Source organism: Conger conger, chromosome 8, assembly GCF_963514075.1.
Source record: "Conger conger chromosome 8, fConCon1.1, whole genome shotgun sequence".
In the NCBI taxonomy this organism is placed as follows: domain Eukaryota; kingdom Metazoa; phylum Chordata; class Actinopteri; order Anguilliformes; family Congridae; genus Conger; species Conger conger.
In genome coordinates, this window is record NC_083767.1 from 20,663,298 (window position 1) to 20,687,913 (window position 24,616).

The 24,616-nt window shown below is 40.5% G+C and overlaps 1 protein-coding gene across 2 annotated transcripts; it reads right to left on the minus strand.

The window, feature by feature from the left end:
• Nucleotides 1–1,412: 1,412 nt before the first annotated feature.
• LOC133134707 (fibrous sheath CABYR-binding protein-like) lies at nucleotides 1,413–23,154 on the minus strand. Of its 2 annotated transcripts, none has more exons than XM_061251019.1 (8): nucleotides 22,942–23,154; nucleotides 17,653–17,756; nucleotides 17,163–17,268; nucleotides 15,338–15,352; nucleotides 10,988–11,662; nucleotides 5,591–6,462; nucleotides 5,134–5,182; nucleotides 1,413–3,374 (listed from the first exon to the last, which is right to left on the minus strand). In XM_061251019.1, the coding sequence occupies exons 1-7, from the start codon at nucleotides 23,015–23,017 to the stop codon at nucleotides 5,147–5,149; spliced, it is 1,884 nt and encodes a 627-aa protein (XP_061107003.1). In that variant the 5' UTR covers nucleotides 23,018–23,154; the 3' UTR covers nucleotides 1,413–3,374; nucleotides 5,134–5,146. The 2 variants fall into 2 exon arrangements, with proteins under 2 accessions (XP_061107003.1, XP_061107002.1); XM_061251018.1 differs by having other exon boundaries at nucleotides 5,584–6,462; nucleotides 22,942–23,153.
• Nucleotides 23,155–24,616: the final 1,462 nt, after the last annotated feature.

Below are 24,616 nucleotides of genomic sequence, written 5' to 3' on the forward strand. Positions count from 1 at the left end.
AAGTTCCACATGGAGGAATGGTGTATATCACTGTATATCAATTACAGAAGCAAAGGTGCGGCAGGAGCCCATCTCATTCAAGCCTGCTGCACTGGACAACCTCAACCTACTCTTCCTGAAAGTTGCAGGCCCCATTTCACGTCTTCAATCTCTCAATTAATAAAGCAGAATTTCACAGGGCATCCACTATTTGCCCACTGATCAGAGGAGATCAAGCAGACCCTAACTGGTACAGGCCCATTTCTAGTCTGCCTTGTATATGAAAGGTCGACAAAAATACCAATAAACTAGAAAATCAAGAATTCAGTCAGGCTTCTGTTCCAGTCATGGCTGAATCAAAGCAATACTTAAAGTTCTTAACAATCTCACTAACACCCTAGACAATAAACAATACTGCACTGCCATATTCATAGACCTAGCCAAGTTCCTTGAGACCTTCAATCACCGTATTCTCCTGCTTAGACTGAGAATGAGCAGTCACTTGCTTGGTTTAGAAACTATCCTTCATACAGAGTACAATGTGTGAGGGCAGAAAACATAACTTCCCAGCCCTAGCCACCAAGCATGTTACGCAAGGTTCTATGCTGGCTGCCATGTAACAAGTTAAGAGATTTTCCCGAGTCCGAGGTGGGATTTGAACCCCGTCCTCTCACTCATCCAAAGAATTTGCCAGATGAATGGGTTACCAGTCAGCTGAAGGTGAACTTGCCTCTATCCAAGGGCAACGAGGTTGTGAGGAGGAGCGTTGTCGTGGTAATCTGCACTTGTCGTGGTAACCTGCTTCACAGAGTGCTTATGGGTGAACTAGCCACCCTAACCCAGTTACACCCACACGGTTCTCCATTTATAACAAGATGGCAAATCCCTCAAGCATTGTGTTGTACTCCATTGGGCTATACCTAGACTCTGCTCTGGATAAGCTGCAAAAACCCTTTAACCATTTACAGCATGCCTTCTCAACCTCATATTAAACTCCAATTTTTTTTTTTTTTTTGGAGGAAGACATCATTCATTTCATCACCATCAAGATGTTATTGTAAATTTAACTGCTCTGGTTAAATATATATAAACTATATCTCAGCATCTCTACATTTCCACAAAACACTACCATATAATGTATTCACATCAAAGTTATTATAGCAAGATTTCTTTCACCCCAATCTGCAGAAATGTAATTTAAAAAAATGAATTAAAGTCAGCCAAAGTAACTTAGCAAATGTGTGGCCCTCAAGGGACAGAGATGACTATCGCTGGCTGAGATGACTAATGGACGCTACCACTTTCACCAAAAAGTAATGCAATGCAATGCAATCCAGTCTAAGTATGGAACATGTTTATCATAGTTAATTTCTACATTTTTAGGCACTTCTGCCCAAACACATGAAGTTGCAGACAAAGGAAGTGACAGCAGCTTTTGAGTCCCTTTTTATTTCTCAGACAAGTATCTACATTCACAGCTTAAAGCCACCTATTGGCCTTTTCTATTGAACTGTTATTACAGAGTGAAACACTGCACTATCCCAGATCCCTTATGAATACTTTGAGGAGACAAGGGCATTTGGTTTACAGAAGCTCTGAAAACAATTATGCAGAAAGTACAAGCAACCTACTTCACTGTGTGCATAATTGGCTTCCTTACAAGTCTGCAAAAGGAAGGGCCACTCTTCTAATAGGTATGTTATTGAAGAAAAACATTACTTTAGACTTTCAAAACTTACTTCACCTTTCAGGAATTCTTCCATTTCCCATTAAGTCATAATGAAGGATATCCATAGTTTGACTTTCTCATGCTTGCATAAACTACCCAGTTTTAAATGGGTGCTTTTCTGGAATACCCATCTATCAGTAAAACGTAGCCTTTACTTGTGTTGTGAGCCCACTAGTGTTACAAGTTTTCAGTTTTCGAGATCGATTCAAAACCCAACAATCTTGACAAGCTAGGCTTCCCCATTTCAAATATTCATACAGCATCACAAAACAAGAGAACATGACATCATAGATCCTACCTACTACCTTATTTATAGACCACCATAACTCTTCACAAAACCACATTGAGAATATTTAGTTGCCGGTTCCCAACACTCAGCACTGAAAATGGCCATCAAAGGGCCCTGATGCTGCTCTCTGAAAATGATCATCAGTACTTTCTTGTACAGATATATTACATGCATTTTAACTGGAATGTGAACTAGAAGTTACATATTTGGGAAGCATTCGGTTGGAGTGAATGGTCCTCATAAGAGGTGTACTTACTGTAAATGTTCAGTACATCCAACCAAACGCTTTCCCCGGGTTTACTTTTGTTGAAAAAACACCCCAGGTGACTAACACAGCAGCTAATGTACCAGGTAAGATTCTACGCTCATGGTTTTTGCACCATGAGCGTAGAAAGAAAATAAAGTTTATGCCAGACGGTGGAACATGGCACAGTTCATCATTAGGTAGGATAAATAGGACAGGTAAAAAAAGTAATGTCTGCCTTATGAAACACTTAAAATGTCACTTATAACGAGGTAGGACCAAGCATAAAGAAGCCTGTGTTTAGAAGAGAAATACTGAACACAAGGACCAAGTAGGTGTGTTTCTATTGTATTTTGTTAAAGATAAGCCTCAAAATCATCACCTGACACCCTTTTTTTGTGCTCAACACACTTTTCACATAGGAGATGTAAAGAAAGTACAGCACTACAGTTGCATTGAAATATTCCATGATGGATCATCAGCCATAAAAAATTGAGGTAGTGAAGTGAACAACATGTTCCCAACTGATGCCTGAAAATAGACTTTGTTTATCAAAACCGGTCCTAACTATGTTTTCATTGACAATTATACCATGGCTGGCTGTGAAATATGGCTCCAAATATAAATAATAATAATTCACTTGGCCCGTTGACATGGTCACTGAGCAAGAGTCGGGAAACATGCACCCACTGTGAGGACCAACATAGTAAACTGTATCAACTGTTCCACTGGAATAATAGGAATTACCCATATAGTGATGGGCAAATATAGACATGTTAAAAACTGGATGCTCAATTGGCAAGTTAGAAAAATAAACCTTATTGGTGCACGAAATTGTAACTGTAAGCATTATATGCAGCAACATGTGTCATAGCCGTCAAAGTGAGGGATGCATTGAGTGTTGCAATAAAGGCCCAGAGCATCAAAGGTAGACTAAGTTTGCGGTTTGTGCTGGGTGAGAGATCTTATCTTTGCAAGTGCTGTGTACGAAAATCAGAGAAATTGGATCCATAAAGCAGGCATTATTTTCAGCATGGCAAACTACTGGTGAGGCCCAAAGGGTGGTGGGATGGAGGGGGCAGGGTAGGAAGGCACATCCACTCTCTTCTCTGATTATTGCCAGCTACTCCGTACTACAGAAAGAGAGAGAAAAAAAGAAAGTTAAAATTCAGCTATTTGCCACAGCATTATACTCCAATATGACAATTGTCCTGTATTAGTGCAAACTGCAAACAGAGAACATTTGGACACTTCTATTTTAGACATCCAGATACATGTGGAGAAAATGATGGGTTGTTGTGCCGCATGTATCCATCCAATGGGTTGTTGAAGCAGTTATTTGAAGCAAAAAATAAGTGTGCCATTTATCGCAGTTCATCAATTACAACTTCATCAGGTGGAGAATACCAGAGCAAATGTAAATAAAGTGGCAGCAGTGATGACAAAACTCCAGGGCTCTAAATTAAACGTAATAACCATTGCCACATAGGTTAATTGTCTATTGGTTTGGTTATTCACACTGATGTATGAACTTATCCATAAGATCCACCTCTCTCAGCAACTTCAGAATTTGTAACAACAGAAAGGCATATTCTTAAGCCTGTTGCTTGTTTTTTTTCCAAGCACTTTTTGTGAAAGCCCAAAACAGAATCAAGTGTGATGTTTTAGAAATCCCGATTGTTGTATCTTCATCTTTCTGCAATATCCTGGGAGCTGCCACTCATTAAATTAAAATGAGATCTCTATTGATGCTCCATTATTCTGTCTGTGCTGTGAATCGGAGGTGACACTCAGCTACTTGAGTTCGTATGTATTGCGAATTCTGCCATAGGGATTTTAGAGTAAGCCGTAATCATGTAGCTTGCCCTGTACATTGTGTGAAACAATACAATCGTTTCTTTATGATACACTGCACAATTCCCTCTGCCGCTGAGGATTAGTTCAATGTATCTGCTATAATGGCAACCAAGTCAACCATGATTGACTGGCCCTGCAAAATAAACACAATGGGCAAAACAAAACGGTATCTCAAATTTGTGGATTTTTCAGAGACAACAGACATGCAGTTAACCATTTTGATCAGTCATTTGATTATCTTTGCTGACTTCCCTCTGTTTACTAGGTTTCATAAGAAATGTGTATCATTTTGGGTGATGCAATTTTAATTGAGAATATTTTTACTAAACAATGCCTTAGCGAAATCTTAAATTAAATCACAGCTGCCTCTCACTGGTCTCTTTACTCTTTATGATTTTTTTTGATAGTTTGTTATTTACCCTCACACCTGAGGCCATTTCATTGAGTCAGTCAGTCTATATAAACCTTTGCCCAATGGTCGAAAGACAATTTGCAATGTACACAATATAAATCTATTCCTTCAGCACGCACCAGCATGAAATCGTGTTCCCTGTCATCAGTCTTGACATTACATTACATTACATTATTGGCATTTGGCAGACGCTCTTATCCAGAGCGACGTACAACAAAGTGCATACCCAGGGATTGCATGTGCATCCGTGTTTCACTTGGTCCACAATTATCTGCAACTGAATTACTCTCATTTTGCACTGATGAACACTTCATATTTAGTCCCAAAATGCATAATTAGTCTGTACTGACTGGCAAATTATGAGTTCACAGTGACTACATAAGCACTTTGTGAATATCTCCTGAAATTCAGAGTGACAGCTCAGATCAATATTTTCTCCAGGCCTTAGGTATAAATGGCACCTGTCTCCAACCAACAGATCTGTACAATACCAACTGATCTTTTTGAGATTCATACTGAACATGGATTAAGGCATGAGTATCAGCTGAATTATAAAGAAACAGAACAATAGAATTAATGACAGGTTACAGGGCAAAATAATTCTCTGTGGTCAAAGATTTTACCTTCCAGCTGAAGCTACAGCATCTGCACTCTTAGCAGACGTCTCTTCTTCTGTGGAACAAAGGAACAATTGAGAGAGAATTTTTTATTTTTTCAGCTTTTGAATTTGCTCAGAAAATACAATAAAGATCCATAAGACATAAAACACACATCTATTAAGCCGCCGTTGGTCTTTTTATAGCATGGCTTTAAATAAACTAAGTAAAGCAAAACAACCCCCAGATTCAAACAAACCAGATTTGCCCTCAGAGTAAGTAATGAAATCAAGAACATTTCTGTAAAGTTCCACAAGTTCGATGGTCACTGAAATAAAATTTCTGCAAAATCTTTCAAATATTTCCTTTTTGCTGAATCTCGTTATTGATTATCAAGCTTAATTTTTTGGCCATTTCTATCGATCAAGTGGAAATGAACACAATACAACAGTTTAGTTAGTAGAATTTTCAAATTACCTTTTACCTCAGGTGCAGGGCTGGTTTCATCCTCATCATCATCAGATGGGGCTGGGATGCTTCCTGTCATGGGGGCCATTGCCAGAACCTTTGGTGTTTTAGGTGTTTTCGGTGCGCCTTCCAGTACAACCACAATATATTCCTTCGCGGGTGTGGCTACTGCCAAAGGAGGCTCGGCCACTTGCACTGGGACCTCCACTTCTGCTGGGGGTGCTGTGGCTTCGGCTGGGGCAACTACCTCTGCCACTGTTTCAGGAGAAGCCTCCACTGCTGGAATTTCTGTCGCCTGAACAACTGGACTTGCATGGACCTCTTCTGCTACTTCCATTGGCGTCTGTGTAACCTCTGGTTCTGAAGGGGCTACCACCGTTTCCACCACTTCGACTGCTGCTGGCTGTTCATCTATCGCGGGCGCTGCAGCTGGTTCCTCCACTGAGGGGACTGCCACTTCTGGTGCTGCTTCAAGCACTGATTGTACTACTGGAGGCTCAATTGGCTTTTCTTCCTCCGCCACTAAGGACACTGCTGCTACCACTTCATCCACAGGGGGCACTGCCACAACCTCCTCTACTACCTCGACTGGTTTCTCTTCCTCGGCCACCAGGGGCACTGCTGCGGGCTCCGCTTCCGCTACCACCTCAGCTGGCTTTACTTCCTCCACTACGGCAGCCTCAGATGCGACCTCCACAGCAACCTCAGCAGGCTTTACTTCCTCCACAGCTGGAGAGACCACTGGGATCTCAGCTTGCGATGTGGCCTCCGCATTCGTGTCCAGGACTTCCGCTATGATCGCGGCGGTCGCCTCGGACACTGAAGCAGCAGCGATCTCTCCGGTCTCCGCCGCAGACACTGTTTGCACAGCACTCAACAGGCCTGTCACTGAAACACAGAATCGACCAATCCAAACATCATTCAGCTAGTTTTATGCCACCCCTCAATAAAATATCTAGCCATTAACAGGAGACAGGATTGAGTATTTCCCCCATTTTATATCCAATCTAAAATGATGATCTTCTGTAGGTGAAGCATCTTTAAATACAAGTAACAATTCTCACACTCACCTTCCCGTTTACCATACAGACGATCTTTACACAGCAAAAATTACAACGCCAAGGCCTCAACCATGCCCTACTCTTTGAGTGGGGCTGCATGGGTGCACAAGAAAACTTTTCAACCAATGACCCCTCCCCATAAAGGCCTCACCATGATTTAATGGAGAGGGCCTAAAGTATGTAGGGTGTGTGTTCATGAGAAGGACAGGAGCATAAACTACAAACAGGCTTTTGGTGTAAAAGGAGTTCATAGGGGGTTTCATAACAAAAGGAACAGAGCAACCTATGGGGGCCTTTAAAGCCCTGAGAGTCAATGGAGGGAAAAAAATCTAGAAATTTTGAGACACTTACAATCTGATTCAAAATGTAGACTGTTAAATGCCGCTTATCTATGTGCATCTGAGCAAAAGCATACACCAAATGGCTAAAACTGTAAATTGTACATGAGCAAGCTATGGTGACAGAGAAGGGAAGCTTGTCTGATTAATCTGTAACGACTGACAATGTGATCAGACAGGTCCACCGTAAGTGTGAGGTGGTGCTGTTCTACAAGGTTAAGAACTGAAGCATGGGGAAATTGGCTTAATTGATTCAAAAACCTGACCCTTGAAGACTCTTATTTTGGTCTGTCTCAATTCCACATCCGGACATTGCTGGCACATTACAAATGTCCAACTTCAATTTCACAAAAATAAATAAATAAATAAATAAATAAAATTAAGCATTAAAACATAATCCATGGGTGAAAGTTGTTAGTATGACCATCTTTCAGCAGCTGTTAGAACCAGGTCAATATGAGCAAAAAAGACAGACTAATAAAACAAGAACACTGGCTTATTTACACTTCTTACAATACTGAAAGATGTCATTTAGATGACTGCTCATGATTGAGTGCTCAATGCTTCTGAGCCTTGGATCAAATAGAACTAACCTGCAAGCAGTCACCAACACATTACTTACGGTCAATACAAAAGATGGGAGGTGATGTACGAAATGAGACTATGTTCTAGACAAGACAAAGACTTTCATAAGCAGATGGGGGGGGGGGGGGGGGGGCATTCAAGCAATTGGCAAAATAGACAAGCAGACACAAAAGAGCAATTGCTATGGCAATGGAAAAAAGGAGAAAGTCTTAGAGGTTTGTGGTCTTGAAGGCGGTGGACTTAATTAGAGAAAGCAGCAGTGTCAGAATAATGAGAGAACTCCCCTGAACCACAGCAGGAAATCAAGGAAGTTGTAAGCGATAAGTGGAAAGAAATGCATCAAGACCATTTTGCATTTTGAGTTGGTTTTAATATCCTAATGAGGACAAGTGGACTCCACCACAGCTTCAAAATTCATAGCTTTGAGCGTTATAGGCCAATTTCCTGGAATTCAATTTCTTCATATTGTGCAAGAAAACTTAACCAATGTAGTTTCCCTTCTGTGCAAGTGTATAATATTCTTCCCAAATGACCCAGGAACATTTTAAAGGTGTGCTGTCATTTGCTTCTAGCTTGAACCCTTGCGTAATGATTGACCCAGCCATGTCAGGTGGGGTGATGCATCAGCAGCGATCAGGCACTGTATGCGATGAGAAGCAGAATGTGAACGAAGTGCCACCTCGTTCAGACACCCTGTTAACATGTTATCTTTATAAAGGTTTGTGAAGGTGTGAATGCATGCAACAGATCATAACTGAATGACATCCAGTACTGTGTGAGAAAGAATTAAAAAAATAAATATATAAAATGCACTTAAGTTTGAGCCCAGGTGCTGACTGTAGGAAATGCAAACACTTGTGTATCATGCAGCAATTGGAAAAGATTTAGACCAGTGGGAGCAGAACTTTACGGCGTTATGTATAATGAGTGTCATGGCATCAAGACGCAGTGAGAAACAGTCAGGCATGGAACAGCAGAGGATGTTTGGGTTACAGCTAGAGAGAACCACTACAGGGAGGAAGAAAAGCATAGCAGCAGGAAGGGGCAGCATTGAGCGCTGTATCAGAGCACGGTACAAATCAATGGAAGAGGACTGGAAATGCTGTCAATTCTAGAGTTTTTTTGACCAAGGCAGTCTTGCATTTCTAAATGGATGAGGTGAAAACTGCAGTTCAAAGCAACTGCAAAATTCATAGCAACACAGAGGGTTCAGCACACACATTCCTGCCAAATATCACAAAGAACGGCAAACACTAAATAAAAACTTTCATTAAATGCTTACATATCCACTGCACGTGACAGGATTCATGCACAATGATCGCACAATGAACTTTCAAATGTGTTCTCAGCTGACATCCAAAGCAAACAGCCACACAAGATGTTCTATTTTATTCCGAGGACACCATGAGATAACCACTAAAGAAACCTCGGAATATCACCATTTATTTTTCTAGTAATTGCGCCACCCTTGCCCAAATTAGTATTATACGGCTTTGTATTAATGAAATCACATGTTAATGCAAGCATTTCCAGTTAATGTTTGAAACATACAAAGGCATGCAGAATGAATCTGTTAATACTACCATTTCTTCCTTCAAACTAAACACAGCTAGCTCATTTCATCCAAATCACCCTGAATAAGAAGAAGCACTCCAAATTAAACACAGAAAATGTTTTAATTTAAACAATACTTTTATTGTGGCTCAATTTCCTCATTCTCTTCCAAAAATGCTTTTAGGTGATTTGAGTATGGTGGCAGTGTTAATAGCCATAGTAATATGTGTGGTGTTTTAACATTACTTTCCAGCATTCCCCTAACAGTACACAATGAGTTCACATATGGGTACAGAAACAAACCAAGTAACAGTTTGATTACTTGCTCTAAATAGCATCATTTTCAGGCAATTTTTGGGCAGACCCGACCATTGATTAAAGAAAGCATGTTACATCGGCACAGGAGTCTAGTTGCCCCACAGCACACTAAACAAGTTCCGAGTGATATCTGGCAGAGAAGCAATACTTTATGGCCTAAACACTTGTTTTAATAGCATTTTTGTAAGTCGGCATATAGGCATTCACAAGCGTGTTTTTGTATTGAATACAGCATTTGATTCCTACAGAGGAAAGGCTGGTAAGGTAAGTTGGCAGGTGGCTTTTCCCAATGATTCACAATGGTACTAGCTTGTGTATCACAGTGGAGGTCAATAGCAGAATACAATCTTAAATACAAAGAGAAAAGCCACTCAACCGGTTACTACGGTCACATAAGATAAGAAAAAGAACAAGGTTTGGAGCAGTAGTTAATAAAGCAGTTTCCGAGAAGGGGGAAGAGTGGAGGAGACGGGTCACATTTCACTATCAGGTGCAGTGTGAACAGCCAACAACCCATTCCACTTCTTACAGTGTTTTCAAAAATGCAGCTTCACTAGATAATTAATTTGATATATTTTTGCCTGAACGTAAGCAATCAACAACGTTCAACTCAATATTCATAAAAAAATATAACACTTGTAATGTGCCAAGAATGTGCAAATGTCTGACCATCCTCTAGAACAGGGATCATCAAATCTAGCCCTCAAATCAAAATCCAGCCCTGGTTTTTCTTTTATCCACAGTAATTAGTGCCACCGACTGCCCACACTGTCTACAGACCCGACTCCCAGGTAAAGGGAGGGTGGAAACCCAGCAGTTCTCAGCCCTGAGGGACCACAAGTTGAAGATCCCCCTCTAGAATATACCCAGAATCAGACACTAGGAGCTTGAAATTTTCATCTACAGTCCAGCTGTTGAAAAAGCAACAGATTTCAACATTGCTGGCATTCAAAATTAGACAAACGTGCCATTTTGGCGCACCAATTTAAAATAAGGAAAAATAAGAACAAGAACAAAGAATCCCTTAAGTGCAATCCAAATAGTCTACATTTTAGATTTTCACAAACTTTCCGTAAAATATATTTCCAATACATACAAAAAGAGAATTGGGAGTGGCAGAAGAGGTATTCAAGGTATTCGAGAGAACAAATGTCCTGAGAATAGCATCTGTAATAACACTTATAGGACCAGTAAAGCTCTACGTGTTGTGTTGTGTTGTGTTGTGTTGTGTTGTGTTGTGTTGTGTTGTGTTGTGTTGTGTTGTGTTGTGTTGTGTTGTGTTGTGTGTTGTGTGTTGTGTGTTGTGTGTTGTGTGTTGTGTGTTGTGTGTTGTGTGGTGTTGTGTTGTGGTGTTGTGTTGTGTTGTGTTGTGTTGTGTTGTGTTGTGTTGTGTTGTGTTGTGTTGTGTTGTGTTGAAAGACTGTGCGCCCCTGTTACAGACAGTGTGCCCCTGATACCCTTAAGCCTCAGAGGCTGTTGAAGCGGCTTCTGAGACCGCCTCTGACGCTGCCTCCGTCTCAGCAGGCGAGGAGACTTTGTTGAAGGGCAGAGCCATACCGTTGCTCTCAGCCACGGCCGGTTCCTCCGAGGCCACCACAGCGGCCTCCGCAGTCTCCGACGTGCCCCCGGCTGCCACCTCCTCGGCTGCCGCCTCCAACTCCTTGGCCGCCGTGGCCACCGCTTCGGCGACCTCCGTCACCTCCTCGGCCGCCTCCGCAACTGCCTCAGCCGCCTCGGCGACCACTTCTGCTGTCTCGGCGACCGCTTCGGCCGCCTCCTCCACCGCAATCTCTGCCGCCATGGGCTCGGAGGGCTCCGCGAAGACTGCAGCTTCTGTGGAAGACACCGCTTCTACGGACACATCGGTTACAGCGGCCGCTGACTCTTCGACGGGCGCTGCTTCTTCGACGGGCGCTGCTTCTTCGACGGCCGCTGCTTCTTCGACAGCCGCTGCTTCTTCGACGGCCGCTGCTTCTTCGACGGCCGCTGCTTCTTCGACGGCCGCTGCTTCTTCGACGGCCGCTGCTTCTTCGCCGGCCGCTGCTTCTTCGATGGCCGCTGCTTCCTTGACGGCCACAGGTTCTTCGACAGCCTCTTCACCACTAGCCTCTTCCCCACTGGCCTCGTCAGCCTCGCTTTCCCCCGCCTCTTCAGCTTGCTCTACAACCTCTTCAGCCTCCTCTGCCGCTTCTTCTGCCTCCTCTTCCGCCGCTTCTTCTGCCTCCTCGTCTTCTAGAAAGGCAGTTGACAAAACGAAGCGAAATTAGCCACTCAGCAAGGATGTAAATGTAACCACAGCAAGCACTAAAGCGGCCAAACTTGCCTTCAGGCTTCAAGAGCCTTTAAGCGGCATAAAGCAGGATTGCATCTGACACACAGCAGTAGGGTTTACTCAATACTGCTGGGCATCATTAGAAGAAAAAAAAACATTCAATGTGGCTTCACTAGTCAACAGGCTGAAGTCTTCAAGTCAATTAAACACGGGTCATAACAAGTATTAATCCAGCTAAATTACACCATTTTATTTAACAAACCTTTGCCTTCACTAGAATCTGTGCAAGAAGGTTCACTGTAATGCAATGTGTGCGGTTTTCCTTACCTCTAGATTTTGAGTTCAGCCGACACTACAGGCATGTATCATGAGAAAACTAAGAAAACACTGCAGACAGCCATGCTATTCAAACCTTTTTAAAATGACCATTCATGATGAATTCTTCACCTGCAGGGTCAAGACTTAAGCAAGCACAAGTGCAAAAAAGCAAAAAACACTGCAAGTTTATATTACAAACTGCATGCAAATTCAGGGAACTAAATAGACAAAGACCCAGAATAGTAGAAAATAAATCTAAAGAGGAGAGACAGGAGGGGAAAGAGGAAAGCAAAGAGATGGCAAGTCTTACCATCAGTTCATAGCTACCAGAACCTGGAATTCCAATAAAGTCCAATAAAGACAACAGAGCAACTGGGCAGGTTTGTGCGCGTTTTAATGCAAAATAAGTAGGAAGATTCTCACAAGATTTCTCTTACAAGAAATAAAAATCAAATGATCATCGTGCCATTTTTTTAACCCAAACATAAAGTCCTTTTTTGCTTTTCGTTCCGCGAACATAACTTTACAGATAGCTGGATTCATTCATTCAAGTAGAAGAGAATCCCCACATCCATCCCAAGGCCAAATTCTAAAGCCCCTGAGGTCTAGGAAATCGTTGTCGGAGTTTTACTCTGAAAAGAGTAAAACAGAAAAAAGAATTAGTTAGAGGGAAGAAAAATAAATTTCAAATTCAGAAGAATCACATATGTCCTTTTGTCAATATACTGCTTTTAATTCTTTTACCATTTACAAAAGCAAAAGAAGAAAAAAAGTTAAAACAGAGCACATTTTTTAATGTAGCAGTCTGCTGGAAATTCACAAGAGGAATTTCAACACGCATTTCGCCACTGGGGGAAAAATGGCTTTTTACAAGGAGTTGCCTCTGTTGGTTTGCCGAGTAACATCAGCCTGGACTTTGGAGTATGGAACTGGGCACTGGTGATGGGGTGAGAGAAGAGGTGATGAGAAGAGGACGGGTAGAGTGGTGCTTATCATAATTGATAGATAAAGAGATAGAAAAGGCTGTAGCTACCGGGTCTTTCCCCATTTTCCCATTTCCAATTACTAAATAGACACTAAAACTACTGAGTGGAGGTTTGTGGGGTAAGTTGAGGGATTGTGAGGGTTTGGGTGGGTGGGTGGGGGGGGGGGGGGGTAGGTGGAGGCAGGAAAAGGGGTTAAAATTCACATGCATTTTCTTTTTGAATTTAAATTACTTTCACCAATTTTACTATAGATCAACCACCACAGGGATGGTATCGGTCATTTCCATTTTGTGATTATAGTGGTTATTTGACCCTTTTTCTAATATAACAAGATCTTCTCACAACCTCAGCTAATATGCATTGCCTCATTTTGAACAAAGCATCTATTGATCCATAATTTATACAAAACTATTGGGCCACACCAAGACAAATAACATGTCCCCATTTGTGCAAACTACAAACCAAATTCTAGTCTACTTGCTTTTGAGAACTGTCAAATTAAATTGAACTAAAATAAAGTGAATTGATCAATCATAATAAATCCATAACTGCAATATAAGAATAACAGGAAAATGGTTTTAATTGGTACAGCATACTAAAGGCCAATGGAATTTAATGAAATTCACTTTGCAATTATGAAAATTAATTTCTTAGCAAAGTAAATCACAACTCAATGGTTTTGAGGCTATGAGAGAGGTTCGCCTTGACAGGTGGTTGACAAGCATTATAAGATTAAGTCTCTAGTTAAACATCTTTATTGGACTAGAAGTTGAGCCCAGCGAACCCCAACAGCTGTTAAAGTAGCCAGATGTGAATTCTTAACTTGACACTAAAGTAAGGATTCAAATCTGCCCAGAAGTTATGGAACGTGCCGACAAAGACTGCATTCAAAGGGCTTTCACAAAAGTGCTAAATTGCACAAATGTTAATACACACTTATGTTGGCCAACACCGTGTGATATGCCCTTATTCAAACGTGACATTTTGCCATGGCTAATCTGTGTTTAATTTATGGTCATACTGGTCAGTCAGACTGGCTACGCTAGTTGGTATAGCGGTCTAAAATTGTTTGTGTAGTTATTATAATCATGCAATTACTATTAGGGTATTATGTAGATACAATGTAGAACCATTCGCAGAAACTGTTGTCTTTTTGTTTTCAGTAGTATCTGAGATTCGCAATGGATACCTTTGTCACTCCACCAGCATTCAATGTTCCATTTCCCAGTTCACAGAGTGCAAATGCTCACCTCAGGCCATATTACTACACCTGATAGTGTATCATTTAATATCCAAACACATACTAGTTTTAAACAAACTTCTAAAACCCCATAGCTATTATTATATATGCAATACAGCAGTCTGTGGAGGGCTATGTCCAAGGAGAGCTGTCCTAAACTGCACTTATCCATAGATATTTATGAGGGGGCAAGGTTAGGCCAAGCGGCCTTGAGTCAAGTATCCTATGACATACCAAAGTATGATGTATGATGTTTGAATGTGAACCAAAATGGCAGCTTGCACTGCCACGTGGAGATAACCTCCTACATGTAGCACAGAAATTTGACCTTCACTGCATCCAACTACAACAGTAACATAAATGAATGAAATAAAATAAACTGGTTGCTTCAAAATATGCTGTAATTGAATATGATGGAGAAAGAATCATGACGCTTATGGTTTTATTTCAATTTTGGTGAAATTAAATGAAAAATATTTGCGAATAACTGGTGGATCCAGCACAAGAGAAGGAGACCAATGCTTATTTTTAAGCCTGAAATAGCAATTTGTGTCAAAACTATGCAAACTACCGTTGAGAAAGTAATATTATTCAGCTGAACAGGATCGAGTGGCACGTTGTATGGAATCAGAACTGGTGCTTAATGGCTAATATTCACTTACACAATGGTTGGCATGAGAAGTCACATGGAAGATCTTGCTTGGTGAACTTTTTGGCTTATTTTTGTATACCAAATTCAAATTCACAAATTCATCTACACTGTGAATGAACATTAGCACTAACTGAAATCTCTATACATATGCTAGTCAGTGGTCTTCATTGATCATGCCCCATTATCAATATTCATGAACAGTGTGGACAGCACTCACTGTACAAACGCCTTATGAACTATATATTGAGTACAAATATTTTGAAAGTGGCCCTATGGCTTCGGACAGTTTTCCTTTTCTGCAAAAGCAGGGCAGGTCTTTTTTTTTTTTTTCTCCAATGCAGGAATACAAACATTTAAACTGAGCACTGACCAACAAGATGCAACACACTGAAGTCTGTGGGACTGCACCACATATCCTATAACACATGTTGGTACTCACCCTCTTCCTCTGAACCTGAAATAAAAGGAGAGACAGTGGACAACCTTGAGTTTACACATGCAATACAAAAGTTGGAATCCAACACACTCAGCCACTCCAAATTAACCACAATTATGGGAGGAATTGTTCTGACTGAGGGATACATTTTATGAGCTTGCCTCAGGACTGAATTGCACCAGAAGAGCCCAATTGGCTTCTTCCAGAGATTAGACCACAAAACAGATCTCTTTAATAAATCCTTCATAACTATATGAATGTACAGTCAAGTATAGCATTGTAATAGTGAAGACCGTCTATTCTCACAGTTTTTCCATGCACATATGAGATTTTACATCATTGTAGCAGTCAATAAAATGCCAATTTTCAGTTCCCCCTCCAATCAATAACCTTTTCACATAGCAGCACACAACCTCATTTGACATCTCCCTCCTCTTTTGATGTCAGTCAAATAGACTGCCCACTATTCAAGAAATTCCACAAAGATTAGTTGCACTCGGATCAGATCGCAGAAGCTAATGCTGTTCTAAGTTCAGCTAGTCTTTAAACTATGTTGAGAGGAGCTGGATTTGGCAGAGTCGTGGCATGATTTAGACAGACAGACAAAAGATTTAGCTTCGGTTTTATAAGAACCATATCTGTAAATATAACATTAAAAGGAATCCACACACTCCTAGTAACAAGCTAGGACACATACTATTAGATGTCAAAAGCACATAAGCACAAAGCGTGCTCATACACATGTACAGACACGTGTTTGCATGTGCATGTCAGCAGGCGCATGCGTGTCAGCCAACAGCTGGTGGATTAGATTCAGGCAGTCACTGAGAATGCTAAAAAGAGGTCCAGGTTTTTCAAGGTCACGAGACAGTGCATGACAAAATTTGTTCCGGCATAAGCTTTCTAATCCCATTCTCTCAGTCCAGTGCATTGCCGAATTTCATACAAGCATAACTCTCACACTGCCTCCTGCAATAAGCTCAAAGTGCTGATGTGAGGTCAACTGCACCCCTTTAGCATAAGCGTGTGGTTAGCATATTCCCTTATCAAAAAAAAGATGACAAGTGTCAGTAAAGAGATTAAGCGCCAGTCGCTACTGTACTCTGCCTTGAATATCAGACTAGAGCCCTGTGTGGGAGTGTATTTTTAATTCTATTCCTATCTGCAACATTTCTGACCATTCCTGCCCAGAGATGGGTACCATTAATATTCTTAGGAATAGGAATCTCCAGAATTCATTCTGCTGCCGGTATCAACATTACAACGGTTACATTAACAATGAAGGCAAGTACACAAGCACCAGCCTTTTAGGTACTTCAGAGCAAGATGTAACCTGGCCATCCTGTCTTTGCAGCAAACTAGTGATTTGCATCTTGCAGTGTAGCCGCTGTAGTTCTGTTTGTGAAGTGTTTTGCGGACAGTAGTCACTGACACATCCACAACAGCCCCCTGAAGAGTTTCCCATTTATTTTGTTAAGTGTTTGGCGTATGTCTAGGCAACAAAAAGCCTAGAATCGAGACTCGATACTGAACTAAGAAGGCAATTGAATATGCCAGTCTAATCAGAAACAGCTGAGAAGCCAACTGTCCAATTACTTTTGGTCCCCTAAAATTGGTGTAATGCTATTTTTGCATTCACTGAAGATGTAAAGTGTTTCACTGCGAAAGGTTCACTACCTGTGAAGGTATGCAGATGTCCAGTGATAAAAATAAACATTATTAGACATCAAACCATGTGGGAGATGCAAGTCCGACAAATAGTTAAGATGTAAATTAAACTGTATTGCAGTAATACAGGAGTAGTGGGTGTTGACTATTTCAGACTTACCCATAGGTGGCCATGGTTTGGGTTCCCATTCCACCCTCGGCCTTTCGTTGATCTGGACTATTCTCTCATTATATCTTGCATTGTCCGAAGTTATAGTCTTGTAAGTCTGATTGAAAGGGTTTGAAATGGGCCATTACCAGCAATTTAAGGCACAAATGTCTAAAAATAAAGAAAAATTCAAGCAAACCCACTTTCTGTGAGTAAATAAGTGACATAACAGATTTAAAGACAAAAACTAAAATTAATTCTAAAATACATGGGAAATAGCATTGCAATTAAAATGATATGGTACATCAATGCCCTATGCTACTATCCTGAGTAAGTATAAGAAAGGTATAGAAAACCATTTTAATAAATACATGCAGTATTTCTGTCTTTATCTTCATCTGGTTGTTTTAATCAATTAAACATTCACAACTGTGCATTCAAGCATTAACATTCAATACCGAAACGAAACGGCTGTCTGTCAAAAAGGAGAAGGAAGGCTTACATAGGTGACTGATGCGGCAAGAGATCCTCCGCAGAGAATGAAGTACAAGATATTCTCTCCCGAGCCCCCGGGAATACCGGAGGACATGCTCCGGACTGGACCCACTGCAGGAGAGAACAGGGCAGGGCAGTTAGGACTGCACGCATTACAGCAAATATACAGGCATAGAGTTCCACAAGTCATTAAACACATACATTTCCACAATATATTTCTTTACAATATTCAATATATATCTTTATATTTCTTCAAAATTATTTATCAATGATCAAACATTAGACACCTGGTGGATCTCACACTTTAGTATATGCAGGCCTCTAATGCAATCATTAGAGTTGCGAATAAAAATTTTTTTCGGTACTAACTGGTCTTGTGTGTTATTTTACCATAGATTCATGTTAGAAGACTGCATAAATGACAAATGGACAAATACAACTAAAAAACTGAATAATTGTATTTATCATTATTATGCATCAGACTACTTGATGGAAGAATTTTGAATTGATTAGATTGATATCTTAAGGCCTTAAGTAAGAAATACACTTCAAATAAACACAACTAACCACACAAAATAATAACAATAAACACAATAATCCTGTCAGTGTATAGGCACTTATCCAGAATTTACCCACACTACTGCACAAAACAGTTTCTGCCTGCAATGAAGCAGTAAACCAGCTAGCACTATTTGCATTGTCAATGTACATTCAGTGATCACATTATTAGGTAGACCTGCACACCAGCTTGTTAATGCAAATATTTAATGAGCCAATCATGTCGTAGCAAATATATCATTTTTCCCCATTTCATTTAAACCTATTGATAATTCAAATTCAAATTAAAAAATCTAGACTCCAGCGAGACAGAACTGGGTGCCTATTCTCCCTACCACCCATCTATCCTCAGCACCAAAATCCTTCCCCAGTGTGTAGCTTTCGCCCGCATTGCAGACATCTGATAGTCAAACCTAGACCAGCGAAGAGGAGGTGGAAGGGATCAAAGGACTCCGCCTGCCTGACTTTGCAATAGGCTCTCCAATGTAGCCGCTCACTCTCCTGGACTTCTGCCAAACCATCCTTCCTTTGTACAGCTTTCACTGCCTTTCTTTTTTTAACAGTCATCAACATCTAAGATTTTAATTTCAGTTGCTGGAATGCTGAGTCATCCAGACAGGCCCCTCCTATAACTGCAACATTCCCTATTCAGTTCTGAAGAGGCAAGATAATCACGCTCTGTACTCTGAGGCGCATTCCGCCAGACACTCGGCAGTGCCAGATGCTCGGCAGTCTACCACCTGAGCTGTGCAGTCACTGCATCGGAGTACGCCTCATGTGCAGAAGCCAGAGCTACCATATTGTTAAAGCAGACAGATAGTGATGTATGGTGAGCATTGGTGAGCAGTGGTAGCTGATGCGCATTCTGGCACAAAATGGCTGCCGTTTTTTCAGCCAGGTAGGTGCCGCACATTGGTGGTGGTTGAGGTGAGTTCCCCCCTCATCATTGTAAAGCGCTTTGAGTGTGAGAAAAGCACTATATAGATCCAACTATTTAGCAATCAACCAATCAGTGACAAGCTTCCCCACTGAAGCACTCCTTGCCTAGGTGACACAAATTGGCACTGGAACCTTCAGGATTCAATACCAGACCGTAAGGAAAATCACTATAATGAGCCAGGGGTATACCTGGTCAGATTCTTCCTCAAACACTGAATATGCCCACCGGTGCAGCCATGAGCCTCAGAACATCATTAGCTTTTCCATCCCACACGATCTGATGCAGCCTAGCTTCTGCATTCTGCCAGATTTTATCTCTGTCCCTATTCATTGAACCAATCACCCCGGGTCTTCTGCCCGACACTTCCACTCTTTGATACCTCATTTTCCTTTGGCTGACAGCACAGTTCACATGCAGACTCACTGCATTTCGAACAGAATACGGTGAAGCGGCCGCTTCCACCTGAAGTTAATGTCCGCTCAAGGGTAGTCTTTTCTCCAAAGGAATGTGGTTTATGATTATGGTTACTTATTGGCTATGCCAGACACTAAAACACTGGGAATTCATGTGAATTCAACCAATAGTTCTAGAGAAAATGATAAATAACCACACAGCTTCCCTGTGTTCAGAAATCCGTGTTAGCTCACGATGTCCCGAACACCTATTCATGAGATGCTCCGAACAGCAACTGAAGCACTACTACAGTACTGCACTCGGTTATGCAGGCAAATCTCTTAAATCTTTATCTGGTTAATCTTAATATTCAAAACTGATACCATACATATAAAACAATGTGTGTACATCTGTGAACAATTGTACAGTTTTAAAGGAAATAAATTTTGAATGAATACTATTGGCTGAGCTGTATAAGCCTGCATGATTCGTAGTCTCTCGTTAGCAACAGTTTCCCCACCACACTGTCACAGGGGAGCACCATTACAGTGTCGCTGAATGATGAAATGATTCAGCAATGTGACTCATACCAAGTTATGAAAACATTTAGACACAAAAAACAAGGCTGATCTGGAAGTAACACTAAAACATGTACCATTCTTTACATTATTTTAGTTTGTTTCCTGTAATTATTATTGATCTGGCGAAATGCATTTTCTATATCCTGAAATTAATCTTGTAAAGCACTCTGGATAAAATGGCCTGTCAAATAAATTAGCATGGAATGTCAAAACAGTCGCAATAATAACAACAATGTAACACTTTTTAAGGGCTTCAAGTTTGATTTTGTAAAATTCCCTGAGAATTCTGAAAAGATGAGAATGAAATCAGGACTTTAAATGAACAAATTTGTGACCTGGGGTGGCTGAGACCAGACGGGCTTCACTGTTGGTGTGCTTGGTGCTATAAGGTTTCTGCATTTAGTGGACTGCATGGAATGCATTTAAGCATCCATAAATACAACAGCCAAGGCTCATCTGCCACAGTACATTATGCTTTCAAACACCCCTGAAACCATTGCAGGACAGCTCTAACTACTACAAAACCACAAGCAGCAGAAAACTATGATATACTACTAATATAAAATACAGAATAACCCATGAAATTGGAAAAATGCCATGCTTACAAAGCTAGTTATTGCTAATGTTGTGTATGCATTTATTGAAAGTACATTTCATGGCAACATGGGGCCAAATGTTAATGTGTCAAAATGTGCACTAACCACCTGATCGGTTTTGAATTGAGTAGCTAACTAGCTTCAGAGGGAGTCACAAAAGTGAAAAGGTATTAAATGGGTAACAGTCCTAAATAGGGGAAATACTGTTGAATCTATAGGCTGGTTAACGTAAAATTATCCTGGTCAGGATAAAGGGAGCTCTGTTGCGATTATGACACTAGCTAGCAACAGAAGCAAGTGAAACTGCTTGGCTACTTGCAAACGGATATTTAGTAAAGACAAATGCACTTGAAGGTATTGATACTTAAACTGATATGAAAGTCAAATAAAATCCAAAACCACAGGCACAACCAAAGATGCTAACTGCAGGGAATTTCTGGGTAAGAGGACAAGAAAAAAATATTTTTTATTCCCACCAATACTAAAAAATTATAATGGATGTGTATTTAATTTGCCAACTAAATTCCAATTTATATTTAGTTAACTATTCCAATTTATTCTAAGATTTTTGGCAACAAGAAATAATTTTCTCAAGAAGCCCAACTCTGCAATTGTGCAGCAACTCATTTTCGCATTGTTAATCCTTTTCCTATTTAGGTTGGTAAGCTGTTAAGACAGCTCAGAAATCAAAGAGAGCGTGTGACTTGTGCAGGATCAGCCATGACACTCTTCAACAAGGGGCGGGGGGGGGGAGTTGGGGGTGGTAAATACACTCGGTAAACAGAACAACGTATAGGAAGACCCGTCCCCCATATTCTGGTTGAATAACCTCCTCAGGACTGAGCTTTAGCACGTCACCAGGACACAGGGAAGGTTCACCTTGTCAGGCCTCAGCCTGCCATGTTTCACCCCTCAGGGTTCCTCAAAAGCTGCATAACCACTTTTATTATTCATTTCCTTCCTAGGTTAATTCAACAGGACATTTGAAATGTATTTACATGCATGGGTGAAATTGCTTTGGTTGTTGTTTGAAAAGAACACCTCCCCATATGTTTGGAATTCATATAATTTGCTCGTCTTGGATGAAGCAAATAACCCCCAAAAAAACAGCACATTGACACTGCTTCGTCAGCATGTTTTGACAGTGTCAAAGTAAATATTCAGGAAACAAATCGTCATTAACAAAACTGAATTAATCATAAGTAACAACAGTGGGAAATCGTTTTGAGGTTTTTTCGGTTGATTGTGACTTGGGAATACATCTGTTATACATTTTTCAATGTCATATAGGGTACATCTATATGGTTTACGACACGTCGTTGTGTTCAATAAGCATAATTTTCGTTGGTAGCCTAGAACTTATCCGAGTCTTTCAACTCAGCGCAGTATGCACACGTCTGCGCCCTTCTACTGCCATACATACATTAAAACCACGTTCACACGCACGTGAGAGGAAACGAGGCACCATTTTTGCTGGTACCCTTCGTCCTATGAAGGTCAAACAGACCAATTTTTAATCTCTACCCATATCAGATTATGTATTTACAGCCCAGATACATATGATGCATGTAATCGCCCATTTCTGTAAATGCAGCAATCATCCCCACGATAGCACCTTTATGTCCTGTAGCTAACTCGAGAGGAGCAGTAAACGCCTCCCTCACTGTAAGGACAAAGTGGCTCATCTGGTCAATTTACGATTAAATTTGCGTTACATTTTGTCGCCGGTCCAGAATAAAAAATGATTATTTATTCGATGATCATCAGTTAACAGGCCTATATCGTATAGCCTAGCTGTTGCATTTTGCCAAAGTACGGTCTGAAACCGCAACAAAAAAGAACACAATGTTTCCTTTTAAACGTGTTGTGTAACATTTTCTCGATTGTTCGCAAGCAAACGAGACAGCTCGAAGACGTTAAGTAGGCTACGCGGCGTCAATGCACCTTTTTCTTTTTAGCTGACCTTCATCTATCCTTTATAAACGAGGGAATGGGGTACTTTTTATACATTTCATTCATATTACATATTATTCAAAATCATAAAAAAAAAAAAAAACGCTACGAAACATGCGATTATAAACAACTGTGAGAAGCCATTTGGAATTCCAGAATAGCTAGCTCCATCTCTGAATAATAAATGCACGCCCATCACGATTTTATTTCTAACGCACATGTGATTGATGACTGAGACGGGTGGTTCTGCTGTGGTAAGAAAACGACGAACTTACCATTTCTAGATAAATGTGTGGCTGATTTCCGTGCCAAAGGCCCCAGTTTTTGCCAGGCCGTTCTGCAGAGATACATCGTCGGCGCTCTATCCAGCCACAGGAACACAACGTGCAATCGAGCACAGAGGACGAATGAATGACTACTAGCTCCTGCAAGCAAACGATTCTGCCTTGGCTCTGCCTGACGAGTTGCACGATCGATACTCCCCCTTCTGCGCACGTCACATACAAGCAGAAAGGACAGCGAATCACGTGCTTAAACAGTAGTGATTCGTGGGAACTCATGAATATAGATTTTATTTTTAAATAAATAATAATAAATAAATAAATAGTGCCTTCCAGGATTATTGGTAGGCTACCGTCAATTAATACTCCAGAAATAGTGGATATTGGTTATCAAACGTTTTCTAACAATATGATTCTCAACAATATGAGAACATTCTATTATCTTATACCATGGCTCAGAGAAAAAAAACGTTATTACACCATAATATTTATTGTGAAAAATAGTATTATTGGCACAACAGTATTTGGTAGGTTACTTTGTGTGCCCTCCCTTTGTCAATATAACAGCATATGGGTCTTGAGTCTTTGAAGAAGTTTGATAACCCACTTCTGGGATTAGTGAGCAAAAAGGTATTTTTATTAATGACGTCGAACATTATCAGGGGTGTAGCATGGAATTCTGGGTAAATGTAGTGCCCCGTTAAAAAGCAAACTTAGTCCCTTAGTTACAACTGTACCTTTTTCAGGGCACCCCCACCCCTCCTTACAAATTTGTTATTCTCAAACCATTCTACTCATGGTGCAAAATACACGTGTGGCAGAAAGCACTTGTGTCCTCTGTCAAGCAGGTTAATTTATTATTAGAAAATATGTAGAGGCCATATGAATAGATTACTTTCATATAATCTTTTCAAAATTTTTCATCTTTTATTATAAAAATCAGCTTTAATTATATTCTTTCCTCAAGCAAGCACAGGAAATTATTCATGAAGCACAGGAATTTGTTCTAGCTGTTTTGTAGTTTCCTGAATTTTTTTTGTTGCTTAAGACTACAAACCCTCAAATGCCCCTATACCAGCAATTTTATTTTAGAAACTTCTAAATATCCAAAATATACTTAATTGTACACAAAACTGTCTGGGCAGTCAAATACAGACCACAACATTATCTCCTTCAGGCACTTTGACAGCTCACAGTAATTTGTAGGTTTGTGTTCTGTCTGCTAATTTAAGCGGTTATACTGATGACGGAACTTTTTTGAACTTCTCTGTTCACTGCCTAACCCTTTCTGGATGACTTTTAAGTCATTCTTTATGAGACAATGTTCTGTATCTTTACGTATATTCACATTCCATGTGTGTGTTGTATCTGTGATTGATTCAGGGATACTGAAGGAGTATTCAGTATTACACATGTAAAATATTGGCGGATGAGTCCCCAAACCTCCCAATAAATTTCCTCGGACAAATCAAGTACTAATAGTTACACATTGGCTTGGTGTATTACAGGCTTGTCACAAAAGACATATGCTAATTTAGAACAAGAACTGGAAGTGCATTCAACCAGTTCCAGTGATGTTAGACCAGGTTATATACCCTTGCAAATCACTGTCAAACACTGGTGTGTTCACAATTCATTTTCATTCAAGGGATCAATTATCACATCCAGA